At 51.8% G+C, this 24,277-nt stretch overlaps 2 protein-coding genes across 2 annotated transcripts in view; both read right to left on the reverse strand.

Annotated features, from left to right (window-relative positions):
• The window catches only part of LOC311200933 (E3 ubiquitin-protein ligase rnf213-alpha-like), a gene marked incomplete at its 5' end in the record, with an annotated part of 45,017 nt that extends 37,419 nt beyond the window's left edge, over positions 1 to 7,598 (reverse strand). The window contains 11 exons of the mRNA XM_084275236.1: positions 656 to 857; positions 1,012 to 1,140; positions 1,292 to 1,390; positions 1,488 to 1,610; positions 1,693 to 1,891; positions 2,159 to 2,223; positions 2,510 to 2,708; positions 5,749 to 5,954; positions 6,252 to 6,523; positions 6,845 to 7,065; positions 7,474 to 7,598. Of these exons, the coding sequence (XP_084131362.1) occupies positions 656 to 857; positions 1,012 to 1,140; positions 1,292 to 1,390; positions 1,488 to 1,610; positions 1,693 to 1,891; positions 2,159 to 2,223; positions 2,510 to 2,708; positions 5,749 to 5,954; positions 6,252 to 6,523; positions 6,845 to 7,065; positions 7,474 to 7,598 (1,840 nt within the window). The remainder of the gene's footprint in view (positions 1 to 655; positions 858 to 1,011; positions 1,141 to 1,291; positions 1,391 to 1,487; positions 1,611 to 1,692; positions 1,892 to 2,158; positions 2,224 to 2,509; positions 2,709 to 5,748; positions 5,955 to 6,251; positions 6,524 to 6,844; positions 7,066 to 7,473) is intronic.
• Positions 7,599 to 12,594: 4,996 nt separating this feature from the next.
• LOC311200934 (tektin-3-like) lies at positions 12,595 to 14,588 on the reverse strand (the record flags this gene model as incomplete). Its single annotated transcript, XM_084275237.1, has 4 exons — positions 12,595 to 12,696; positions 13,280 to 13,472; positions 14,039 to 14,193; positions 14,442 to 14,588. The coding sequence occupies 4 exons, from the start codon at positions 14,586 to 14,588 to the stop codon at positions 12,595 to 12,597; spliced, it is 597 nt and encodes a 198-aa protein (XP_084131363.1).
• Positions 14,589 to 24,277: the final 9,689 nt, after the last annotated feature.

Here is a 24,277-nt window from a genome sequence, read left to right on the forward strand (position 1 = left end):
TCCATTCTGAAACTGAGGTATCTTCCCCTGACTGAAACAAATCCTGGGGACACCCTAGGAGAATGCACAAGTGGTTGGGCAGCAAGATCTAGTGGATGTGGAGGGCTTCCAAGAGGGACTGGGGCACGAAGAAGATGCTGTGTGGGCTTTGTTCTGGACAAGAGGAGGTGAAGGGACAATCACACTGCACCCAGCAGCTACTACAGGAAGGGAGCTACAGAGAAAACATGCCCAAAGGCTTTTTGACAGTGTCAGAGTCTGTAGGAGGGAACAACAGCCATGAGTTGTCCTCTCCTCTATCCCCTGGCCAAAGAAAGATCAACAGTGGCCTCAGACTGGGCTTTGCCCAACCATGAAACCCACCATGATGGTGATGATGGGGGTAATGCCACCACCTCTCTTTTGCTCTAGTGTTTGACTTTGCATTGGCTCCATCACGTCCTTCCTCTCAAGAACCAGCCTCACTCCAGTTGAGAGGACAAGGTAAAGAAATCAAGATGTTTCTCCACTCCTGAAATGAAACTTCATTTTTCTAGCATGGAAGGTTAGGGGTTTTTTTTTTTTTTTACCCTTTTTCAACAAAACCTGGTCTTCCTGTCTCGCTCAGTTGAAAAGCAAGAACCTCTCTCAAGAAAACTGCACAGGGGATACTCACTGACAGCAAAAATGAGATCACAGAGCCCAGGAGTGTTGAGCAGATTTTCAAGAACTAGCGCAGTGCTCCCATCCAAACTGTTGACGCTTCCCAGCCTGTTCATCTCTGAACACATTTTCTCCACGAGAGCAGAAAGCACCTTCCCAGCAGATGGGTTTTTTGTCTTAGGGAACTCGGATATCAGAGGTTTTAGCATGGATTCCTGCAACGATGAGAAATTTCTCCTCTTTAGGAGCTTTGTGGACTCTTGGCTATTTCAGAAAGGCCTGTCTCCACTCACTCAACCCAGCACAGGTCAGTAAAAGAGTTGGCCAAGTGGCCTCCAGCAGCCCAAGGAGGAGTGGCAGCTCTCCTACCTTGCTTTTGTCAAGGGCTCTGATCCACTGGATGATGTGATTCGTAAAGCAGCTCTCCAACTTTGTACTGTTGGACTTCTCCATCTGCAGGTAAGCCGAGTAGAAGTCCAGAAGGTGTTTTTCATTAACCTATGGCATGGAAATGCTTGAGGAAACTGCTTTCTGGGTCCTTACTGGCCTGCTTGAGTTCCACCACCAAAATGGTGACTTAGGCAAAACCGAGCAGCAAGCACCCCTACTCCGCCCACCCCCCACCAGCTGAAGGGTCTCCATGACTCACCTTCTTCAGCCACCTCTCAAATATGTCATGGATAAAGTCCTTCCACATCTCAGTCCACACAGGGCAGAGGATCTTCACGGAAAGCAGCTGCTCCCATGTCTACAGAGGAAGAGCCCAACCCATCAGCTGATCTTGCAGAATATCCAGGTCTGCCAAGCGTTATGGATTGCACTGCTCTCTGTGTCTTCTCACTCACCTCAAAGTCCTTCAGGAAGGATTCCGGATCCGTGGGTGCCATGTGAAAGTGTCTCTCAAGCCATAGCTTGGTCAAATGTGAAAACTCTTGAAAATTCGCTGTTGAAGTTAACTGCTGGAATTCCTTGAGAAATCAGAGGAGAGTGAGTGAGAAGCTTTGGGCTCTCCTTGGAGGCTTCTGTCAGAAGCACAGACCTTGATCTCACCTTGTTTGCTTCTAGCCAACCTGCTTTGCTGGCAAACTTCTCCAGTATCTGCAGCATTCTGAGCATGGAGCTGCGCGACACCGACTTCCTCTGCTCCTCTAAGAAAAGCTTCAGCAAGATGTACACCAAATTCAGACACTGCAAGACCTCATCCTCATTCGTGGGTTTCAGTGGTTCCTCTGAGGACCCTGAAGGGCACCTGTTGACACAGGAAAGGACCTCTTGCAGCTGGTTGCACAGCTGTTACCTGACCACATCAACCATCTGCAGCTGAGAAACACAGGCAGGTTCACAGGACATGGGCCCTTCTGGATATCAATAATCTCCAGGTATGGTGAGGTTAAAGACATCAAAAACACAATGGGCAAACCACAGCAACCATGCTCTTTCTGCTCATCCAGGACTCCCTCCCTCCTTCCCTCCCTCTGTCTCACGTCACCTCTCCTCTCAAGAAGCCCTTACTCACATGTTCTTGAACCAGGAGTCCATCCTGGTGGAGATGGTTTCCAAAGCCATGTCCAAATCGTATTCCTTGAAAGAAGGACAGAAAGACATTGAGACCAAATGTGGGAAGGGTTTCATCTCCTGCAGCTGAGGACTTTCTATATGTAAACCCTGAAGTGTGACATTTTCTAGCAAGATTAAGGGGTTTTCCCTCCTGATCCCAGGATTCACTTTCATCTAACCCCCATTTCCTAGAATTTAGTTCTTCAGACCTGCTGAAGAAACTTTGTAGGAATCAAGGACATGTTCTGGTCCACATTTAAACAATCCAGAGCAAAACAAAAAAGATCTCCAACCAGTCTGTTGTCCTTACAGGCACTGGGGACGAGCCTTTACTGGCACACAAGATGCGCGCGAGCAAAGTGTCCAAGAGGAGTTGGGGTGGAAGCCAAATGTCAGGCAAAGGGTCCTTGTTGAAGTGTTTCGCAGCCACCATCTCCACCACCTTCTTTGCCAGTGGAGTGCATCTTCTGATCAAGGTCTTGTGATTTTCTATCATCTCCAGTACTTTCCTAGAAAAGCAGGGCAAGAACATCAAAGAGGTTTGAGGGGACCAGAAGGTCCGTGGATGGCATTTGAGATGGGACTGTGACTGACAGACACAGTGGTGACCTACAGCCAGGGTGGCTGGAAGCTGGATGGAGAAGCTGGGGTTTGATGGTGAGCGGTTCTACGTGACAAAGCAGGAATTTTTGGAAATTCACCCACTTTAGAGTCATTAGAACGAAACTGGTCATTCAGGTTGGCTTTGACAGACTGGAGGAGTGAGCCAGTTACAACTTCATGGACTTCAATAAGGCCAAGTGTGAGATCCCCCAGGGCTCAGTCCTGGGTCCAGTCTTGTTCTAAATCTTTATCCATGGCCTGGATGAAGGGATTGGATGCTCCCTCAGTGAGTTTGCTGATGACACTGAGCTGGGAGGAGGTGTGGATCTGCCTGAGGGTAGGGAGGCTCTTCAGAGGGATCTGAACAGACTGGACCCATGGGCTGAGACCAACGGGATGAGGTTTAACATGGCCAAGTGCAGAGTGCTGCACATGGGACAGAACAACCCCCTGCAGCGCTACAGGCTGGGGGGAGGTTGGCTGGAGAGCTGTCAGGAAGAGAAGGACCTGGGGGTGTTGGGTGGCTGCAGGCTGAGTATGAGCCAGCAGTGTGCCCAGGTGGCCAGGAAGGCCAAGGGCATCTTGGCTTGTATCAAAACCAGTGTGGCCAGTAGGTCTGGGGAGAGAATTGTGCCCCTGGACTGGGCATTGGTGAGGCTGCACCTCAAGTGCTGTGTCCAGTTCTGGGCTCCTCAGCACCAGAAGGACAGGGAGGTCCTGGAGCGAGTCCAGAGAAGGGCAACCAGGCTGGGGAAGGGGCTGGAGGGCAAATCCTCTGAGGAGCAGCTGAGGGAGCTGGGGGTGTTGAGCCTGGAGAAGAGGAGGCTTATCACCAATTACAACTACCTGAAGGGAGGTTGTGGAGAGGTGGGCGATGGTCTCTTCAGCCAGGGGACAGAAGATAGAACAAGGTGAAATGGCATGAAGCTGGGCCAGGGCAGGGGCAGATTGGATACTAGAAACAAATGTTTTCCTGAAAGAGTTGTCAGGGCTGGACCAGGCTGCCCAGGGAGGGGCTGAGTCACCATCCCTGGATGTGTTCAAATAAAGGGCAGATGAGGTACTTAGGGGTCTGGTTTAGCTTAGGATGGGAATGGTTGGACTCGATGATCTTCAGAGGTCTCTTCCAACCTTGTGATCTTGTGATCTTGTGATCCTGCACCTGAGCTGGGACAATGGCTTTAAACCTACAGAGGGTGGATTTAGATTCGACTTAAGGAAGAAACGTTCAACGATGAAGGTGGTGAGACACTGGAAAGGATTGCCCCAAGACACTGGGTGCCCCATCGTTGGATGTATTCAAGGTCAGGTTGGACGGGGCTTCGGGGAACCTGATCTAGTGGAAGACCACAGAATGGGTTCAGTTGGATTTGGCTTGCAAGAGACCTTGAAGAATAATCTCCACTGTGGACAGAGACATCTTCCCCATCACTGGCAGTGCTGAAGGTCAGGTTGGACAGGGCTTTTGGCAACCTAACCTAGTGGCAGGTGTCCCTGTGTGTGGCAGAGACTGGGCTAGATGGTCTTTGAAGGTCCCTTTCAACCCATTTCCTCCTCAGGACAGCTCACATCCAGCTGTATGGATAAGACTGCGCTGCACCCAGCTCCATCCTCCCCTTGAGGTCCACCAACACTCCTTCAACAGCCCCAAAAGGCAGGGGACACAGCATGCCAAGGAGAACAAAAAGCTCTTTGAGAAGCCACCAAGCAGAAGGAAAGAAAAGTGCTGTGAAGAGCGGGGCGTTCATTATCTTGGTCATACCTCAGCCTTTCAGACCCACCTTTGCTTCTCGTCATCCCCCCTCAGCTGTCTGAAGGCTTGTGAAGGAGGTTCATCTGGGTGAAAGGGCTCCTCTGCTGCTGTCTCTTTGATTGCATAGAGCAGAGGCACCAACCAGATCCACAAGGTGCTGTCAGTGGTTCTGAGACACGTTTTCTTCAGAGCTGGAAAGTATTTGCTAAGGAAGGGAAAAAAAAAAGTCCAAATAAGTGATGCTTCCCATAAAATCCTCTGGGATGCCAGTGGGAAACATGTGCCAACGTGGGACAGAATCTTTTCCCACAAACCATTATCCTGGTTTTATCTAGGATGGAGCTTGTTTTTCTTCCTACAGCTGGAGTAGTGCTGTGGTTGGGGTTTATGAGGAGAATCACGTTGATAACACACCGATTTCTTTAGTAGTTCCTCAAAAACCCCAAGGACTTTTCATTTTCTCACACTACCCTGATAATGAGAAGGTGGGGGGAACCCAGGAAGGTGGGCAGGGACACAGCCAGGACAGCTGATTGGAACTGGCTAAAGAGATATTCCACACCAGATGACCTCATGTCCAGTTTATAACTGGAGACGGACTATGGGGCTGTGTGGCATCTGGGGGCAGCTGGGGACCTGGTGTGGCAGCTGGGGATGTGCACAGCATCAGCTTTTGGGTGATGGCTGAACACCTGCCTGCTGCCAGGAGGTGGTGAATTCCTTGTTTTGCTTTGCTTGGGCTGAGAGGCATTATCTTCCTTTCCTGGGTGTCCTATTGAACGGTTTTTATCTCAACCCACAAGTTCTCTCCCTTTCATTTTTCTGATTCTCTCCCTTGTCCTCCCAGGACAGGAGGAGAGAGCAGCTGTGTGGTGCTTAATTGTTGGCCAGGGATAAACCATGACAAGGGAGGAATCCTCCCCCCTTGCACACAGCTGCCTGGAAAGAGCTCAGATTGAGACACCTCCAGAGGACAACCACTATCAGAAAGGTCTAGTGCTCTCTGAAGTTCCTAAGGCACCCAAGACAGACCCATGAAGCTGGAAGCCACCAACCCAGGTTTATGCACCCTCAGAGACCCCTTGGGATAGCACGTGGCATCCAGAGTTGGCACATGGGGATAACTAAGTTGAAACCTGGACCCCTTATGGCATCGTTGCTCAAAACAAGTAGGTTCACAAAATCCAAATTACCTTTTTCCTCTCAGTTTTTTGTATGTATCTTCAGAGAACTTGATGGTCTGGAGATGTTTTTCAGCCTTGGTGATGAACTCTGGGGTGAGAGGGATGCCATAGCGAACCCGGGTATGGAAAGCAAACAGGAGCATGAGAAGTTTATGTTCCTTGTCCTCCAGGTACTTGACAACCTCGTTTATGAAGAGTCCAATATGCTTTTCCACCTGGACAAGAAGAATAAGGAGAAGACATTTCACCAGACTGGGCAAGATGCTTTTCCTCCGAGGACAGGCCTGGTCTGGGGAGGAAGATGGGAGGTAGCAGATGCTGCTGCTCAGGGTCACCTTGCATGGCACCTCCCTGGGGAGCAGTTATTTATTCCTGGTGCCACACATCCATCCAGGAAGGTCCTACATGCTGAACAACCTGAGCTCTTAGCTTCATCCCTCTGATGTCCAAGCCACCCCCAAAAGGAGGGACGTTGGTTTGCCAGCTCCCCACAGGTTTTGGTGGATGCTTACCTTTTCCACATCTGATTTGCAGGCGTGCTCAAAGCTTTCTCTTTTCTCAGCATCCCCAAGACAGGCTTTGGTGCTCTCCTTGTACCTCTCCAGTTTCCTCTCTATCTCCTCAAGGGAATTCCAGGGGGTGGCACGAGAAATGAGATCATGCTTCAGGTAGTCCATCTGGATCTTGCACCTGGAATCTCTTGAGAAGATATCGGTGCTTTTCCACTTATCGGTGCTTCTGCTGGAGAAAGAGCACTTGATGTTTTCAAAAATAGTCCACGTTCCTGGGCAAAAAAGGAAGAGTTTGGGACTATAATGTAGGCACCAGGCTCAGAGGAACCCTGAAAACATGAAACCACCTGAACATTTCTCCAGCCCAAGAGATGCCACCCATTTCCCAGCCAGGATTGGAGTGCCATGGCTAGGGTGCCACCCCTGAAGTTTATTACAAGGAATATTTATTTATTTATTTATTTATTTATTTATTTATTTATTTTAAAGAAAAGCTTATTTGTACAAGGAGCTGGTGAACCTGGAGCTTGAAATAAACCAAAGTGAAACACAGGCCATCCAGTCCTGACTTTGGGGTGAACAACAGTACTCACCACCCACTTTGATCTCCGTTTTGGGTACTTTCACCACACGATAGAATTGACCATTTTGGGACTTCCAGGTCTCTGGGCAGTTTCTTAAAGTAATCTCCTCTAATTCACACTCTCTCTCTTTGTTATCGCTGTAGGTGTTAACGAAGGCGTATTTGTAAAAGATGGGTCCTTCTTTCAGGTGAGAAAGGGGGATCCTGGCACCGCCTGTGAGCATCCTGTCTCTGGAAGAGAAAGAGTTACTTGGCTTGGAGTTGGCCATCAAGGTCAACCTCAAGCCCACGGTCAAGTTTTGGCTCATCCCATGAGACACTGGCCTTCCAAGTGACAGGGAGAAATCCAAATTTGGGTTCATTAGCCAGGGGACCAATTAAATCAACCAGGCTGGCACAGATCCTTGCACTAGGCTGAAAGATCCTGGCCCCAAACTGAAAGGGCAGCTCCATGGAGATGATTGGAGGAACCACCACCAAGTGCTGCATCTCCACCTGGATTTCTCCATTTGGGGGCTATCCTCCAACCTCTGCTGGGAATCTGTGGTGAAGCCCTTCAGCCAAGAGCTGGATCTGCTGAAGGAGGACAGCAGTGGAGACACCTCAGTGTGTAAATTCAACCACTTTTTTGTTTTTAACCTTTTCACCATGTTGGCAAACTCTTGGCAGCGGCCACGCTGTTTGTAGAAGACAACACAGATCTTGGATCCTTTGTCCAGGACATAGTGTTTTGACAGCACAGCAACAAACTCCAGAGTCATCATCTCCTCCTGCGGTGAGCGATGTTCTCCAAACATATATGGGCTGGAATCACAGCTGTTGGAAAAGGGGTGGTAAGTCCCCACTGCATCCCATTGCCACCACCTCCCACCCCCACCTTCACCTGCTCCACCACTCACATCCACTGCAGCTGTCTCATGGCTGATGTTCCCAGAGGTTGTGCGTCCCCTGCGTCATCACCTCCTGCCCTGTTGAAGACCCCTCAGTTACTCTGAGGTGTTTTGGAAAGACCCATATGCTTCTGAGCACGTTCCCTTGGGTGCAGAAGGATGGGGCAAGACATCTTGGGGGTCTCTCTATGCCAAGAGGAAGTGGCATTTGAGGAGAGAAAGGACCTAAGGAAACCTAAACTGCACGTCCTCCCATCATAGCCCCTTTCCCTGGGGAGCTGCTGGGCCTCAGGTCCTCCAGCTCCCACCTCAAACCTGTCAGTGATGACATCCCTCCGTGCAACCGACCTGCTGGAAGGTCCTGGGCTTTCTCTGATCTGGTCATCTGTAAGCAAGGAGAAAGTAACAATTAATGCCTCCAAAGAAAGTGGCAAGCCAAGAAAAGGTTGAAACCGGGGTGTGATGGGGAGAAGGAGGGCTCCTTGCAGCTTGGGAACTATTTTCTTGGAGGAAGGACACCAACCCACTCTAGGAGTGAGGTCTTCATTGTCTTCCCAAGCTCTGCCAGTGCTCAGGCCCCTTCCTGCTGCTGACAGGGATGGGCAGCAACACCGGCAGGGTTGTGGCAGCCGTTGGCACAGCCACAGTGCCAGGGGAAGTCCAGGAGACTTTTGGGTGCAGTGTCACCAGTCTCCCAACTTCCAACCTGCTCTTCACACTCAGGGCCGCTCCTGACACAGCAGCACTTGATTCAGAATCAGAGGAGACAATGGGAGTGAGGAAACATCCTCATGGTACCTGCGTGGTTGAGGTTCTGCAGATTTATCATCTCTTCTCTCTTCATGAGACCTGGGACCTTCCCCTGGAGAAAAGAAAAATGTGGGATTGAAGGAAAAAAAAGAATTTCAAAACTTCTCAAAGGACCCGTGAGACTCAGGGCTGGGCAGAGTCTTCTTCTGCCCCTACAACTTGCAGAGCATTGAGCTCCAAAACCAAGGCTAGAAACGCTGCACTGGCATGGAGAACCCAACCTCTGTCCTCCAAGAGCTTGGGCCATGAGCTTCAAAAGCTGGACTCGACTCCTGAGACACCCCTGCTCCTGCACTGTGGGTTTTCCCCTTGGATGAATGCTGGAATCCTGGTAATTCTCCTTCCCCACCAATGCACAGCAGCGTGCTGGGATCTCCTAGAGTTCATCTTGTGGTGGAACCACGTGAGACTAGAAGGAGAAGAGTTGAGTTCCTGGTTCTCACAAGAACTTTTGTAAGAAGGCTGTGGCCACCTCAGAACACAGTGAGGCCGTGGGTATGACTCCTTGAGGATCAGAACCTGACCAGCATGGAACCTCTTTGGCAACACCAAGCCCTCAGAGATAAAGTCCCACCAACCCAGCAGTGCACATCAGGTCCCAAAACTCTCCTGTATCCATACACCTGGACTAATAATCCCTTTTATTTTTGCCTTAAAGCAAGCTCTTTGATTGACTTCTCCAGGGATGGAGAAAATTTATTTTCCACAGCAGCTTGCAGGTTGTTGGTTTGAGGATAAAACAGCTAAAGCCTTCAGGAATGGTTGGTTTGGGTTTTGCTGAAGAGCACATGCATCTCTATTTCCCACCACTTTAACAAAGCTGAAGAGGTTGGGAGGGGGAATAATGAGGTGAGGACCCCAACCTAACATCATTCTCCACAATAAATTAAAACATGGGTAATTCCAGAGGTTTTCAGGTTTAGTTTCTTGCTGGTGGTTTTGGTTTTGGCTTTCTTTAAACTGGAGTCAAGGGGAGGTGGCAAGTGATTTCTGCAGCATCATTCTGTTTACGTTCCTCTTACTCCTCCTTCACTTTGCCCTAAAGTTGCTTTTGCTTTCCCTTTCCTATTGCACAAGTATCACTGTGGTTAATGAATTCTGCCAAGACCCAGAGCAGAATTCAAGGCAGCAGTCAGCCAGGGGGGCATTTGACCAACAACTTGCTCAGACCCTAAAAACCTTACTCCTTCCTGATTTCAACCTACTGAGGAATTCCAGCTGCCCACCTCGCGTCCGTCAAAGGATCTGCAGGTCAGATCCTGCCCATGGCACCTCTCTTCATCTCCCATCAGTGGGTCTAAAAATGAAGCGTCCCAGGTAGGATGTTAGATGAGGATTCACTCTCAACCCCTTTTTCCCCTGCCCTGACCCCAATGGGATCTGTTCCCACTCCGGCACTACCTGGCTCGTTACGGAGAATCTCCCAGGAATTGTCTTCAGAGTCAGATGCACGGTCCCCTGTCGCCTGCTCCAGGGGTGAAGGGATGTCTCTGCATCCCTCAGGACTGGGCTTTTGGCTCTTGGATGCTGGTGGATGCATCCCGGGGCTGTCGAGACCTTCATCCCCTACACAGGGTCTACACTCATCATCCTGGGTAGAGCCAGGTTGGGGATGCGGCTCTTCCCCTACATTCTCTTCAGACATCTCCATCACAGTGCTCTGGACCTGCAGGGACAGTGGGGCTTTTACTGAATTGCCAAAAATTCCCAGTGGGACGGCAAAGACGGTGGGAGTCTCAATTTAGAGAACTTTGGAACTGAGGGAAAAAAACCAACAACATTTGGGGAGCTTTGGGACTCCAAACTGCCCAGCTAGAGAGGCTGAAGGCTCAGGAACACTGAGTTAGGAAGATATGGTGCTCACAAAAGCTGACACAGGGAGGTTTTTAGTATCGGAAAACCCCCTTTTGAGAGCTTTGGGGCTCAGAAACATAAATTTAGGGGGATTTAGGGTTCAAACCCACCAGTTTTGTGGGGTTTCAGGGATGTTAAACAGCAATTTAGGGAGATTCAATGCTCAGAAAGACCTCCTTTAGGCAGCTTCAGAGCTCCAAAACACCCTTTTAGAGAACTTTTGGGCTCAGAAAAAGCAATTGAGGGAGATCTGGAGTGAGAAACAGCTGTTTAGAGAGATTTTGCAATCTAAACCACTGATGTAAGGGGATTTTAGGCTGGGAAAGACTCATTTAAGGAGATTTTGTCCTCAGAAAATATGCTGCAAGGAGCTTTTGGGCACAGAAAAAACAGTTTAGTGAGATCTCATCTGCAATGTAGGGACCTTTGGGCTCAAAGACACCCACGTAGCGGGCTTTGAACTTTAGAAAAAGTAATTCAGGGAACTTTTAGGCTGACAAAGAGATTCAGGGAGGGTTTGGTGCTCAAACCAGAAATTTTGAGAATGTGGGGCTCACAAACACACCTTTAGGGAGCTCCTGGTCTTACAAAGACGAATTTAGAAAGGTTTTTGGATCAGAAATAGCAATTTAAAGAAATTTGGAACTCAGAAACAGCAATTTAGGGAGCATTTGGTTCAGAAAGAGTGACACAGGGAGATCTGAGCTCGGGAATACCCAATCTTCGGGGCTCTGAGGCTCAAAAACCCCCAGGGAATTCAGGGACCTTTTTTGGCCCAGAAACAGGGATTTGGGGAGGTTTGGGGCTCAGACACAGAAATTTAGGGAGAATTTGGGGTCAGAAACAGTGATTTAGGGATCAGGCAGAGCAATGTGAGGGATGGAGGGAGCGACACGCCAGACTCACCGTGGAGAAGGCTGGAGCCAAGCAGCTGCCTGCTGATGCCCTTGCTGAGCCTCAGCGCCGGGATGCTTACGGTGGTATTCCTCACTGGGGTCTGTCCTCCCTGCTCCTGCCTGCTGCCTGTGTCCTGTCTCACAGGCAGAACCTTCTTCCTTTGGGGTTTTTTTTTCCACTGTTTCTGGAAAGTTCCTTGAAAAGCGAAAGCAAAAGGCCCTGAGACAGGATGGGTGTGGCCCATTGCTTGGGCAGTGGCTAGAGGAGAAAACCAAGTGCAGAGCATCGTTACCAAGAGATAAGGCTGCTCCCTCCCTCCCTGACCATGGGGTGGGGGAAAGGGTCTAAAACGGGGGGGGGGGGGGGGGGGGGAAGGTCTAAAAAGGGTCTAAAATGGGTAAAAAAACCCTGTACTGGGAGCTGTGAAAAAAAGCTGTACTGGGAGCCCTGGGGAGGCACTAGGTGCACTGCTAGCTGTATTGGGAGCACTGGGAGCTGTGCTGTTGTGCATCTGGAACACTGGCATGCCACTGGGAGCTGCACTGGTGCAGCACTGGTGTGTGCACTGTACTGGTGTGCACTGGGAGAACCAGGAGTTGTACTGGGAGCTGTACTGGGAGTAATGGTGTAGTGCTTGGAGCACTGGTCTGTCACTGGGAGCTGCACTGGTGTACACTTGGTGTGTCATGGCAGATGTACTGGAAGCTTTACAGGTGTGTGCTCAGCCCTTCGGAGCTGTACTGGTGCTGCACTGGGAGCTGTACTGGGAGAAATAGGCCAGCACTGGGGCACACCAGAGCTGTACTAATGTGCACTGGGAGCACTGGTGGAGCCCGTGTCCCTCACAGCCCATGGATGAGGACAGGGAGCAGAGACATCTACGGCCTGTGGAGAGATTGACCCACGGACCAGGCTGTGGGAGTCTGGGCTCGACCGCCAGCACCCGGGGAAGAGAGTCCTGCTGAGAGGCCTGTGGTGAGGAGACGACTCCCTGGTACAGAGGACTCACACTGCAGAAGTTGGTGGATACGACTCTTGTGTGAGTGGGACCCCACGGTGCCGCAGGGGTGTGTGTGTGTGTGTGGAATGCCCCCCACAGCTGAGCGGGAAGACAACTTGGGAGGAACGGACTGCAAACCCCCATTCCCCATTCCCTGCCCCTCCCTGTGCTGTGATGGGGGGAAGAAGGGAGTAAAATCGTGATGAAGTCTAAGTCTGCTAAGAAGGGGAGGGGTGAAAGTGCTTTAAGACCCCGACTTGGGTTCACTGGGTGTGTAGTTGTAGTAGGAATAAATCCCTTTTCTTTCTTTCATTCTGAGTCTGTTTTGCCCGTTGCACTCATTGGAGAGTGATCCCTCTGTCCTGATCTCCAGTCCTGGGCCTCCCGATACGTGTTTTCTCCCCTTTTGGTCTGAAAAGAGGGAGGGTGGGAGCAGCTTGGTGGGCATTTGGCCTCTAGCCAGGGCCAAACCACCACACTTTAGAGGACATGTCAAATTTGAAATCAGTGGAAAATGCAAATTGTTCTAGTTAGAAAGAAAACTCAGTGCAACACCTCTGGGGACTGTATGTGTTTCTTCTGCTGCACCATTCAAATCCGTTAGGGATGGCAACAGCTAAGGACTCTCACAACTAGCTTGACTTCCCTTGGTGCTTTTTCCACATCAGACTTACTCCAAAGGAGAAAGACACCACAATGTTTCTCCTGAAATCGCAGCCTGAAAGGGGAGGGATCAACACCTGTGGCTGCATTTGCTCTTAGTCACTGCTGGGGTATTTTCAGCTCCTTTCTGGCACACTGGGAAAGAGCAGTGGGAAGGGAAAAAATAAAGGGGGAAACAAATACTCCTGGTAGACTGTGTAACACACAAAGTCTAATCATTTATTGTCAAACCAACTTCAGAAAACTGGGAAGGCATTTGAACCAAACTGGGAATACCTCAGTTGCTGTGAGTGCAGCTGAGCCCAGCCTGAACATACCCCAGCAGCCGCACTGTGCTGGGACAGGTCTTGCGCATCGCCAGGCACTTCTCCTGGTCAATGAAGAGGGAGTTGGATTTCACCACCAGGTCGTGCTCCAAGACAGACTTGTTATGAACCAGCCTTTGCAGCACGTCCTCGCTGTCTCTCAGCCGCTGCTGAAGGCTCTGGATTGTCTCATCAAGTTCACAGACCTCGTGGACAAGGCTGGAAAACAACAAAACACCCTGTTAACAGTCCCCTCAGAGGGGGGATTTCTAGCATGCTGCTGCTGCTGGCCCCTTTGGGCACAGCATCCCCACCTGCCATCCCCCATTTCATAGAATCATAGGGGTTGGAAGGGACCTTGAGATACGTGAAAGCCAAGGGCAGAGCTCCTCTGAACCTCAACAGGGAGGAGGCAGGGTTGTCTAGAAGACTCTGGCAGTGCTGAGCCATGTTTCCCAGAGCACCTTGTGCCACTGAGACGGGAGATAAGCAGCTGTGTTTTCCTGTTCCTCTTAGGTTTTGTGGGTTTGCAGGTTCAACCTCCTGGATTTCCCAATGCAGGGGTCCTGCCCACACCCATGGAAGCACACACAGCAAAGCAGGGTGGCTGGGAGAGGCTCAAAGTGACTGGGAAATCCATGGAGGCTGGAGAAAAGGAGGGCGTGAACTTGGGAGTAAACTGTCCTTGAACAGCTTCACACAGCCTCATGCCCATGTCAGGCTTCCAGCAGGTGTGAGGTTCAGGGTTGCCTCACAGGCTGCTGCTGGGCGCTCTGGGCACTTACCGGAGCTGGGCAGGGTCCCGGCACAGCTCCATCTTTGGTCTGCGGATGCGTTTGTCCAGCCGGGTCTGAGCCACTCTCAAGGGAAACCCTTTGTCCCGAATGGCTTTTTGAATGGCTTCGATGCTCCTCTCCAGGTGGAAGATTTCCTGCAGTGTCTGCCAGGAGAGAGACACGTGTGCATCAGTTAAAAACTAGATTCTCAAGTGACCACATCATTTCCCTTTCCCTCTGTCTGCAATAAACCCCCAGTTGGATACATGGGCTCAGACTCCTGTCGCTCGGCCACAAACAGAGGCACAGATCCATCAGCTGTGTCTCTTGAGGGAAAAGCCTCTCTCTGCCCTTGCTGTCACAGCAGAGGTTCCCGAGCAGTGTCCCAGCCAAAGGGAGAGCTTCAGGCTACCTTGCTCAGCTGGGCCTGAATCTTCCTCTTGGCATCAGCCGTCTCTGCGATGCGGTGGGTGAAGGCGCAGTTCACGCAGTGGAACTGCTGTCGCATCTCATTGTCTGTCCCCACCAGCAGGTTCTCAATGCTGTCACCCAAATACATGATGGTCAAGAAGGTGATTGGAACAATCACTCAGAAGGCAGCTAAACCAACCACACAACCCGTGTGTTGGGGGAGAGAATCAAAAACAGGAAAAAAAAATTAAACTTCAGGGTTCTGCCACTCCCAGGACCTTGTACCCCATGTTTCCTCTTGTTATCAACTTCACAATGAAACATCATTTCCTGCTCAGACTGGCTCAGACTACCATGTATGAATGTTTCTCTGAACGGTGACTGGGGGTGATTTGGGCTCCCCATGTCCTCTGCCTGCACTTAGCTGGTGTTTGTGATGTAGGAGGCAGTCTTAGTAGAGATCCCTGGTCTCCAAAAATGTGGTGCTGGCTTGTTGCCTTGAGGTTCTTCCCTTCTGCTGCTTGTTTGTCTGCAGCACAACAAAGAAGTTCCTGTCTCTCTGCAGCACAAATGCAAGTGCACTCCCCCAAATCAGGTGTCAACCCAGTTCTGCCAAGCACAAGGCAGGCACAAGTGCAAACGCTGGTGAAAAAGCCACTCTGGAGCAGACTCCTAGGGAGATTATTTGGATTGTTATTTGTCCCTTGACTCTAAACCAACCTTCCCACCCTGCTGTGCACCATGGGTGGTGCTGGAGACACAGGGGAATGATGGACAGAGCCCCTGGGTTGTGACAGCTGTACCACTTTGAGGGGCATGCAGACACTACATCAAACCAGGGTGAACCTTTGTGGGAGGTTTCAGACAGGTGGTGGACCCATCTGGCTGCTCAAGCTATTAATGGAGGTCCTGCTGCATTCACTGGCCTCTTCTTACTGGTGAGTAGAGATAGGATGAGAGGAAATGGTCTTAGTTGCAGCAGGGGAGGTTCATATTGGATATTAGAAAATAACCTCTTAACCAAAAGAGTGGTGAAGCTTTGGAACGGGCTACCCAGGGAAGTGGTGCAGTCTCTGTCCCTGGGGGTGTTCAAAAAAACAGGTAGATGAGGTGCTTTGGATGATGGTTCAGTGGTGAAGGTGGTGTAGGGGTAACTGTTGCCCTTGATGATCTTAAAGGTCTTTTCCTACTTTCATGATTCTACAACTCTGAGCATCCTCAGAACGAAAGGGAAAAGCCATTCTGTTGCAATTAACAACGAGCAGAATCTTTCTCCTGTCCCCAGTGCAGAGCTAATAGGGGGAACATGATGGGAGGGGGAAACAACCCCCAAAATAGATCTGTTGAGAAGGTGTGGTTTAACCTAAATGGGAAAAAGGTGCTTTAATCCTGACCTTAATCCTCTGTGGTGGTACTGCTCATGATAAGGACACCAGGGGCTTGACTCAGCTTCTCAAATGACAACCTCTGGTGACAGGAGAAGTGCCCCAGGCTGTCCCTCAATGCACACCCAGAAGGGGACTGGTCTCCCCCACATGAGGTGTCTCCTACCCATGTATTTGTGGTCACTGGAGTAGAAGATGTTTCTCAGGGTGAGGAGCCAGGACATTTCTCCTTTCAGGTGCTGACATGTCCTTTGGGCAGGGGATGGAGGGGCGAGGGGAAGGGGCACCCTGCAGATGTTTCCTCTCTCCTTTGCTGTATTTGTGGAAGCTGTGGGGGTGGGGCAGGAAAACCACAGCGGTGAGAACGAGCTCAGCTCAGCAGCCTGTGAGCAGTGCTGCCTGAAAGGGAAAGAGTTGGTTTGTCTCTGGTTGTGCTGTGAGGAAAACAGTCCTCACAGAGCCCTGTCCAGGAGGGTTTGGGTTATTTTTAATCATGGGGTGCACGATCAATGAACCCACAGAAAATGAGCAACAGAGGTGTCCTCAGCTGAGAAAGCAGCGGATGCTCTGGTGTCACAGGTGAGCCATGGACAACTCTGCTTCTCCTTTCTGAAAGGCCCTCACATCCCCCAGCTCCCCTGAGAAGCCAGAAGAGGGGCAACTGGATCAGTGATTTCTTCTATTTCCTCAAGAGCAACTTCTCCCCAAGGGTTTTGTGGAGCAGAATGTTCCCTTGTGTGATGCAGCAGGTCCCCATCACTGCCTGCAGGGGACATCCACTGTCTCTGCATGAGAAACACAAAGGTGAAACATTCTGTGCTGTTTGTCTGTGCCAAGATCTTTTCCTTCTTCTTTTCCTGGCTTTAGAGCTTTTCCTGCCTCAAGCACGAAGCTGCTGCAGGAATGTGAGTCTCCTGTAAGCCTGGGCAGATCTCTTGGGCACCCACAGGCAGCCCAAGAGCCCCTAGAATCCTCTTTATTCCTGACTGGATCTCTTGGGGTGAGAGTCACATGGCTGCCTACGTTAAACCAGGTTTTCAATCTCCAGTGTAGCCAGAGATAGTCCATGATAAGGTTGCCTAAATGTTGCCCTTCCAAACCTTCTTCAACCAGACCAGACGAGACACCCACCCCAGGGGAACAGCGCTGGTCACAGCTCCCCAGTCAGACTCTGCCCCGCTGCTCAGCACCCTCTGGGCTTGTTCCAACAGCCAGTTCTCACCCCACCTCACCTAGAACAACATCCCTGAGCCCATCACTGTCCCGTTGACCTCCACCCTCTTCCCCCACCACCTCCTGCCTGAGCACAGTGAGAACCATGGGACCCCCTTCCCCCCTCGTGTAACGGCCTCCCCGTGAGCCCTGCCAGCTCCTGGGCTCGGATCTCCTTTCCCCTCGGGTCCCGGCAACAGTCCCAGGTGCCGAGTGAAAACCCTTTTAGGACCAAAGATCCCCAAGTTCCTGTGGCAGCAGCAGCCCCTCAGCCACTTGCGATCTCCCGTCCTGCTCCAAATCCCTCACCCCAGCAGGAGAGAGGGCGGAAAACATTCCTTGTGCTCCCCCACCCCACCCCAACCCAGCGCCCCAGATCCCTGAAGGCTCTTTGGATAGCAGGCAGGACCTGGCGGACATCTTGAGAAGGCCTGGCGGCCATCTTGGGGCCTGGTGGACATCTTGAGACCCACCCCTGGCAGCCATTTTGGACCCTGGTGGCCATCTTGGGGCCTGACGGACATCTTGAGACCCCCCCCAGGTGGCCATATTGGCACCTGGCGGCCTTATTGAGAACCCCTGGCAGCCATTTTAGAACCTGGCGGACATCTTGAGAAGGCCTGGCGGCCATCTTGGGGCCTGGCAGACAGCTTGGGGCACCCCCCTAGCGGCCTTTTTAGAACCTTGCAGACATCCTGGGGCCTGGAGGACATCTTGAGAAGGCCTGGCGGCCATTTTGGACCCTGGTGGCCTTATTGAGAAGCCCTGGTGGCCATCTTGGGGCCTGGCGGCCATCTTGAGAAGCCCTGGCGGCCATCTTGGGGCCTGGCGGACATATTGAAACTCCCCCAGGCGGCCATTTTGGACCCTGGTGGCCATTTTGGAGCCTGGCGGCCATCTTGGGGCCTGGCGGACTGCTTGGGGCGCCCCCCTAGCGGCCATTTTGGACCCTGGCGGCCATCTTGGGGCCTGGTGGACATATTGAGACCCCCCCAGGCGGCCATTTTAGAACCTGGCGGCCATCTTGGGACCTGGCGGTCATCTTGAGACCCCCCTGGCAGCCATTTTGGGACCTGGCAGCCATTTTGAGGGATGGACCTGAGGACTGCTGCACCAGAGGTCGAGCTCCCACCTACAGTCCCTGAGCACCCTCAGTCTTTCAACCCCCTCTTTTTTAGCTCAGCACCCACGGGGAGCAGATCGTCCAGCTGCTCGCACCTCACACAGGTGAAGTTCTTGCCGTTCTTCCCTGGCAGCAGCAGGCTCGGGCACTCCCTGCATCCAGAGACCTGGACCAGGACACCTCTAGGCAGGCCCCACTGTCTGGGTTGCCACAGATTTGCTGGGGCAAAGCTGTCTGGTGGAGCCCGTGGTGAACCGTACTGGTGCCCAGCAGACAGGGACACCCTCTGCTCACCCTGTGTGCCCTGTGAGTGGAAGCTCATCAACTCAACAGACCTTCTGGGCCACAAGGAAGATCAGGCCCTGCTGTGCCTGTCCCGTTTGCTGCGCTCCGGGTGTCGTGGTTTCACCCCGGCTGAGAGCCGAGATCCACGCAGCTGCTGCTCCTTAAAGGAAAAGAGCAGGGAAAAGGGAAGAGGGGGGGCGGGTGAGAAGTAAGGGAAGGAAAAAAAGGGAGAGGAAGGGGCAAATAACCCCAAAACCAAGTAACTAAGAGGCCCGTGGGTTGGGATAAGGATAGTTTACTAAGATAACAGAAAGATACAATGTAACAATGCTGACAGGACTTTAGAGCAGAAATATATGAAGCTGTTGATACCCAATGCAGTTTCTCACCAAACCCACAGCTCAGGCCGTGCCACCCAGAGCCGTCCCAGAACCCGACCGTCCCCCAAGAACCGCGTGTCCTGGAGCCGCCCCAGGCCTTCCTCCCGTCAGCCCCCGATATCCTGGGCAGGACGTAACTGGCGTGGAATACTCTCTTTGGACAGTTGGGTCACCTGTCCTGGCTTCGCCCCTCCTTTCTCATGAAGAGCTGAGAAAGTCCTTGACTGTCTGACAGCAACTAAAACCATCAGGGTGTTATCAGCAGTACTCCCATTTTAACTCCCAAACACAGCATCCCATCTGCTGCTACAAATGAAATTAACTCCATCCTGACCCAAACCAGGACACCGGGTCACTTTACGCTCCCAAGAGGTGGCTCTTGTATCGAGAGGGGTTGTTGCTGCCATCCTCAGCTCCATCTCCGATGAGTCACCGCGGCATGTGATCCGTGCCGGGTGTCACGTATCACTTTGCCAGCTCTGGATGGGAGGGGAAAGCTGGGTGCCAGGTGTCACAGATCCCCAGTTCTCAATGGGGGCAGGAGGGGAAAGCTGGGGGGCAGGAGGGGAAAGCTGGGTGCCAGGTGTGCCAGGTGTCACAGATCCCCAGTTCTCGATGGGGGTGGGAGGGGAAAGCTGGGGGGCAGGAGGGGAAAGCTGGGTGCCAAGTGTCACAGATCCCCAGTTCTCAATGGGGGTGGGAGGGGAAAGCTGGGTGCCAGGTGTCACAGATCCCCAGTTCTCGATGGGGACAGGAGGGGAAAGCTGGGTGCCTCTTCTCACTCCCCCTCTTTCTCCCTGTGCTCCTTCCCCACACGGTTCCGTGCTCGGGTTTGGCACTTCCAGGAAGGATCCCTCGATGGGGTCACCCACCCCAGAGCCCTTCGCCTCAGTGGCTGCAAACTCTCCAAAAATGAGATGCTGGCTTGGAGAAAACAGAGGCTGTTGCATCAAAACAAGTGTTTATTTCAAACACCTGCTTTCTCCTCTAAGTAACAGGGTGAAGTGGAGGGAGAAGTTGTTTGTAATCTCCGGATTTGTCGGTGTGGAAGGACCGGTAGTGGTCCGAAGGTCCGTGGCCGTGGTACCCCACGGGTGGTCTGTGGTCAGACCTAGAGCAGAAATCCTGCTGGTGGTCGTTCTGTGGTCTGACCTCATCGGATCGGCGGCGTTTGGAATCGTGGTGGCGCCTGCCCAGAGAAAACAAGGGGATGGAGATCAGTTCCCCGAGGAAAGCCTGGCCACTGTAGCAGGCTGCAGGCACTGCAGGCTCCTCTCAGCCTTTCTGAGGTGAAAGGGGATGAATTACCTGTCACAGCAGTCTCGGTGGCCCCTGCGGTCTCGGTCGCTGTTGTACCGTTCAGATGGTCTCTTGTGGGAGAGGTTATTTGGTCTGTAACTCCCAGAGCTCCGGTGGGGCTCTCCACGGGATCGCCGATCCTTGTCCCAGCGCTGCTCATACTGGTGATGCTGGTCCCCACCCCACATCTGGTCGCTGTTGCCACCAGAGTTGAACATTCGATCCCTCTGCCACTCTCCTCGGTCTGCAAAGGGGAAAACACCAGCAGGTCTCTTTCCTGCTCCAGCCTAAGCCCAACACTTTGCTGACTCCTCAAAGAAACTGTAACTCTCAGGTTACAAGGGATGGATTCTCCTGGCTGCCCAGCACTCACTGCTGAAGTGCCTCTTGTTTGGCTGGCCATAGTTGTCACGTGGATGCATCCGCTGCTGGGTGTGGGAAGGGGGCAGGTGGAGCTTCTGGGAATGAGGATTGTGAGCCTGGGTCATCACAGAACCACGGCTGGAGCCTGAGGGCTGTGGGTGGAACGGCTTCTTCATGCTGGACACGTCCTCCTCCTTCTTCTGCTCCTGCCAGGTGGAAAAGAGGGTTACAGCTCAACTGCTTCCCCCCCACCAAGAAGATTCAGACTATGTGAGCAATGGCCTTGCCTGTCAGGGTCGGGATTTTTCTGCGCAGTCCCCATGCTGTGGGCTTGGTGAGCCAGCTGTGCCCAGCCACACTAGGAAAGGGGATGGCACAAATGTGCTGGAGGACGGGCAGAGTTGGGCCCCAGGCAGCTCTGCTTCCACATCCTGTCCCTGCAGGGCAGCACCCCCAGGCTTTTCTCTCTAAAAGTGAGCTCCAGACCACGTGCCACACCAAGAGATGCTTTGTCTTGGTCAGAACAGCCAGGGCAAAGTGACCAGCACTGTTAGGTGAAGGGAGAAAAGGCAAAGGCAACCAGACCAGTTCGGTGCTAAGAAAATCACAAACAGCCAACAACAACTAAAGCCCATGGTAAAGAGGCAGAAAGTAGTGACACTTCAAGTGCAACAACTTTAGAAAACAGAGGAAAGGCGCTTCAGATCTCACCTCCTCTCCCTGGGATCTTCTCCTATGAGCCATCTTGTAGAGTTTGTGCAGTTTTCGGGCATCAAATTCTGTGAATTTGGATACAAATGTCCAGAGGTTCCTAAAAGGACACGGACGTTCTCTGTCAATGGCTACATCACCAGTTTAACGCTTTCAAACCAACACCAGTTCTACCCGCTCTGGAAAATTCTCAACCCAGCTCAGGACAGGATGATCCCAAGAGCTGGAACCAAGTTCTTCAAATTAAGATGAAGAGCTTTGCACTTGTTTATCTAAACTAGCTCTGACATCAACCTAATTGAAACCAGCAGAGCTTGCAGACAAAACCCTCCCCTCAGTCTGGTCATAGACTGTGTGGGCTCCAGAATGCAAGATTTCAGAGGTTAAATGAGAGGCATACAGCACACTCATCCACACAACACCCAGCAGCCTCTAACTACCATTTTTAAATGTCAGAGGCCAGCCCAGAGAACACAAACGATCCCTCACCCTCTCCATAGCCTAATATGATCTTGGTCAGTGTAGGCTTTAAGGCACTCAGAGATGTGGTCCCCAATTTTGAGGGGGCTGTTTCGTGTGTGCTCCAGCTGTTCTTGAACTGTCAGTCCTTTAGCAGGTTTTTCAAGCTGCTTCAGTGCCTTTTTCCACTGGTCTTATCCTTTCCTTGCACTTGAAAAAGCAACAGAGAGCAGCAAGTCATTCATCTGGCACACGGCTCAACGCCGTTCCCTTGTTAATCAGAGCTGGAAGTTCATTAGCAGCACAAGACTAATGGCTTTATCTGACCGTCAGGCAAGGAGAAATCAGCTATGACAATAGCAATTTGTTAGGCAATGCTGCAGAAAATCACCAGGAAAAGATGAGTCTCCCCACCTCCTCCACCGCCCCTTTTAGAGGGCAGTGATTTGCTCCGCACGCCTTAACCGCGCAGGGTCTGCTCTTGCCCTGAGCCCAGGGCAGCTGAGCGCTGACAGGCTGAACCAGCAGCCCCAGCTCGATGACTGCTCCTCACTGCACAGCCTCCCAGTCCATCCCCACCCACGGTCACTTTAATCTACAGCTCACGCCAAAACTGGGAGAGGCAAAAGGAAAGCACCATCCTTTCTGCCCGTGCGCAGCAGCACTGAGTCCAGGCAGGAACTCAGACAGGTCTCTGCTGCCTGACCAGACCTCTTAAAGTGCAAGAAAAGGGAAAAAGAGGCAAAACCAACACCAGACCTGCAGCCAATACACAGCTTTGCCTTTAGAGGACTGGTTTAGAAGTATTTCAGCATTTCCCTGCACAAAGTCAGGCCAAGGGGGCTCTGCCATGACAACTTTTACTAAAAGGCTGTTTTTACATCCAGCCTTACTATGCTGAATGTTTCTTGGTCCAGATCATCATCCTCATCTTCACCAGCGGGGACCGATTCACTCCCCGCAGTGATGTGGCCAGGACCTTGGGATCTCTTGCCTTTACTTCCAGATTTGGCTTCACCACCTTTAGGCTTTATAAGGACAAAAATGACACACGTCACGTGTGTGATGCCAGACTGCAGGATCCCAATGGGTACAACTAACCACCTCTGCACTACTGATCCTGGCAGTTGCTAAAGCCCAGGCGTTGCTCCTACAGCTTTCCTCCCAAGGTCTCAACCTGTTTAGCTGCAATGCCTCTGTTCAGCTTTGCATCACCCCCGAGGGAGAAATCAGAGCCAACAGTTTGGACGTGAACAGGATATTCATGTGCATGGAGAGGAGCCCAACATTGAGCACTTGGAAAAGGCCTTTTATGAATCCTAAGTCTCAGAGCTTGACCTTCTGCTCAGAGACTTCCTTATCTTTTAAACCACCACAGACCTTCTCCTTCTTGTCTTCTGTCTTCTTTGTCTCTTTATCGCTCTCCTTTTCTTTCTTAGCCGGTGGCTGTTTTTCCTTGTTCTCTGTGTTCTCTTTCTTTTCCTGTCTCTTCTTCACAGGGCTCTTTTCCAAGCCATCCTCCTAGAAAGTCAGCCACAGCACACAGTTGGAGGCCCTCACCTCATCCCAGAATCACAGAATTATCAAGGTTGGAAAAGCCCTAAAAGATCATCTAGTCCAACCATTCCCCTATTCCTACCAGCTCCCACTAAACCACGTCCCTCAATACACCATCCAGTCTTTCCTTGAACACCCCCAGGGTCAGTGACTCCACCACCTCCCTGGGCAGTGCATCCCAGTGCCTGACTACCCTTCCCAAGAAGTAGTGCACGCTCTTGCCCATAAAACCTACGGCCTCGAAACGCAGGCACTTCTTGAGGTCCACCCAAACTTACCCTCACGCCTCTTTAACCAGACAGCAAGCCCTGCTTAACCAGCTGCAAGGCACCCGACCCTTGACAGCAAGGTATAAAAGATAGAGGAGCCCCAATCTCATGGCACTAAAGACCTCACGTGTAATGTGGAATTAACTCAAGGCACTTGGGACAGAAAGGGCAGGTACAACAAAAGATTAATTTGGGAAGGTACCAGCTTTGCTGTAGCCTGACTAAAGACAACCCAGCCCATGGTGCACAGGTCTTAACATTCATAGAATCACAGAATCACAGGGGTTGGAAGGGACCTGGAGAGATCATCGAGTCCAACCCCCCTGCCAAAGCAGCTCCCCAGGACATATCACTCAGATAGGCGTCCAGATGGGGCTGGAATCTCTCCAGAGAAGGAGACTCCACACCCCCTGGGCAGCCTGTCCCAGGGCTCCCTCACCCTCACTAGGGAAAAGTTCTTCCCCATGTTGGTGTGGAACTTCCTGTGCTCCAACTTGCAGCCATTGCCCCTTGTCCTGTCCCCACAGACACTGAAAAGGGGCTGCCCATTCCCCCTGCATCCCACACTTCAGATATTGATAAACACCAATAAGGTCCCCCCTTAGTCTTCTTCTCTCCAGGCTGAACAGCCCCAGCTCACTCAGCCTTTCCTCACAGGGGAGATGCTCCAGGCCCTTCATCATCTTTGTAGCCCTTCTCTGGACTCTCTCCAGGAGATCCCTGTCTGTTTTATCCCAGGGAGCCCAGAATTGAACACAATACTCCAGGTGTAAGGTCATATAATGGTGCAGGAG

The sequence above is a fragment of the Gallinula chloropus genome (assembly GCF_964237585.1).
Source record: "Gallinula chloropus genome assembly, chromosome: 25".
NCBI classification, from domain to species: Eukaryota; Metazoa; Chordata; class Aves; order Gruiformes; family Rallidae; genus Gallinula; species Gallinula chloropus.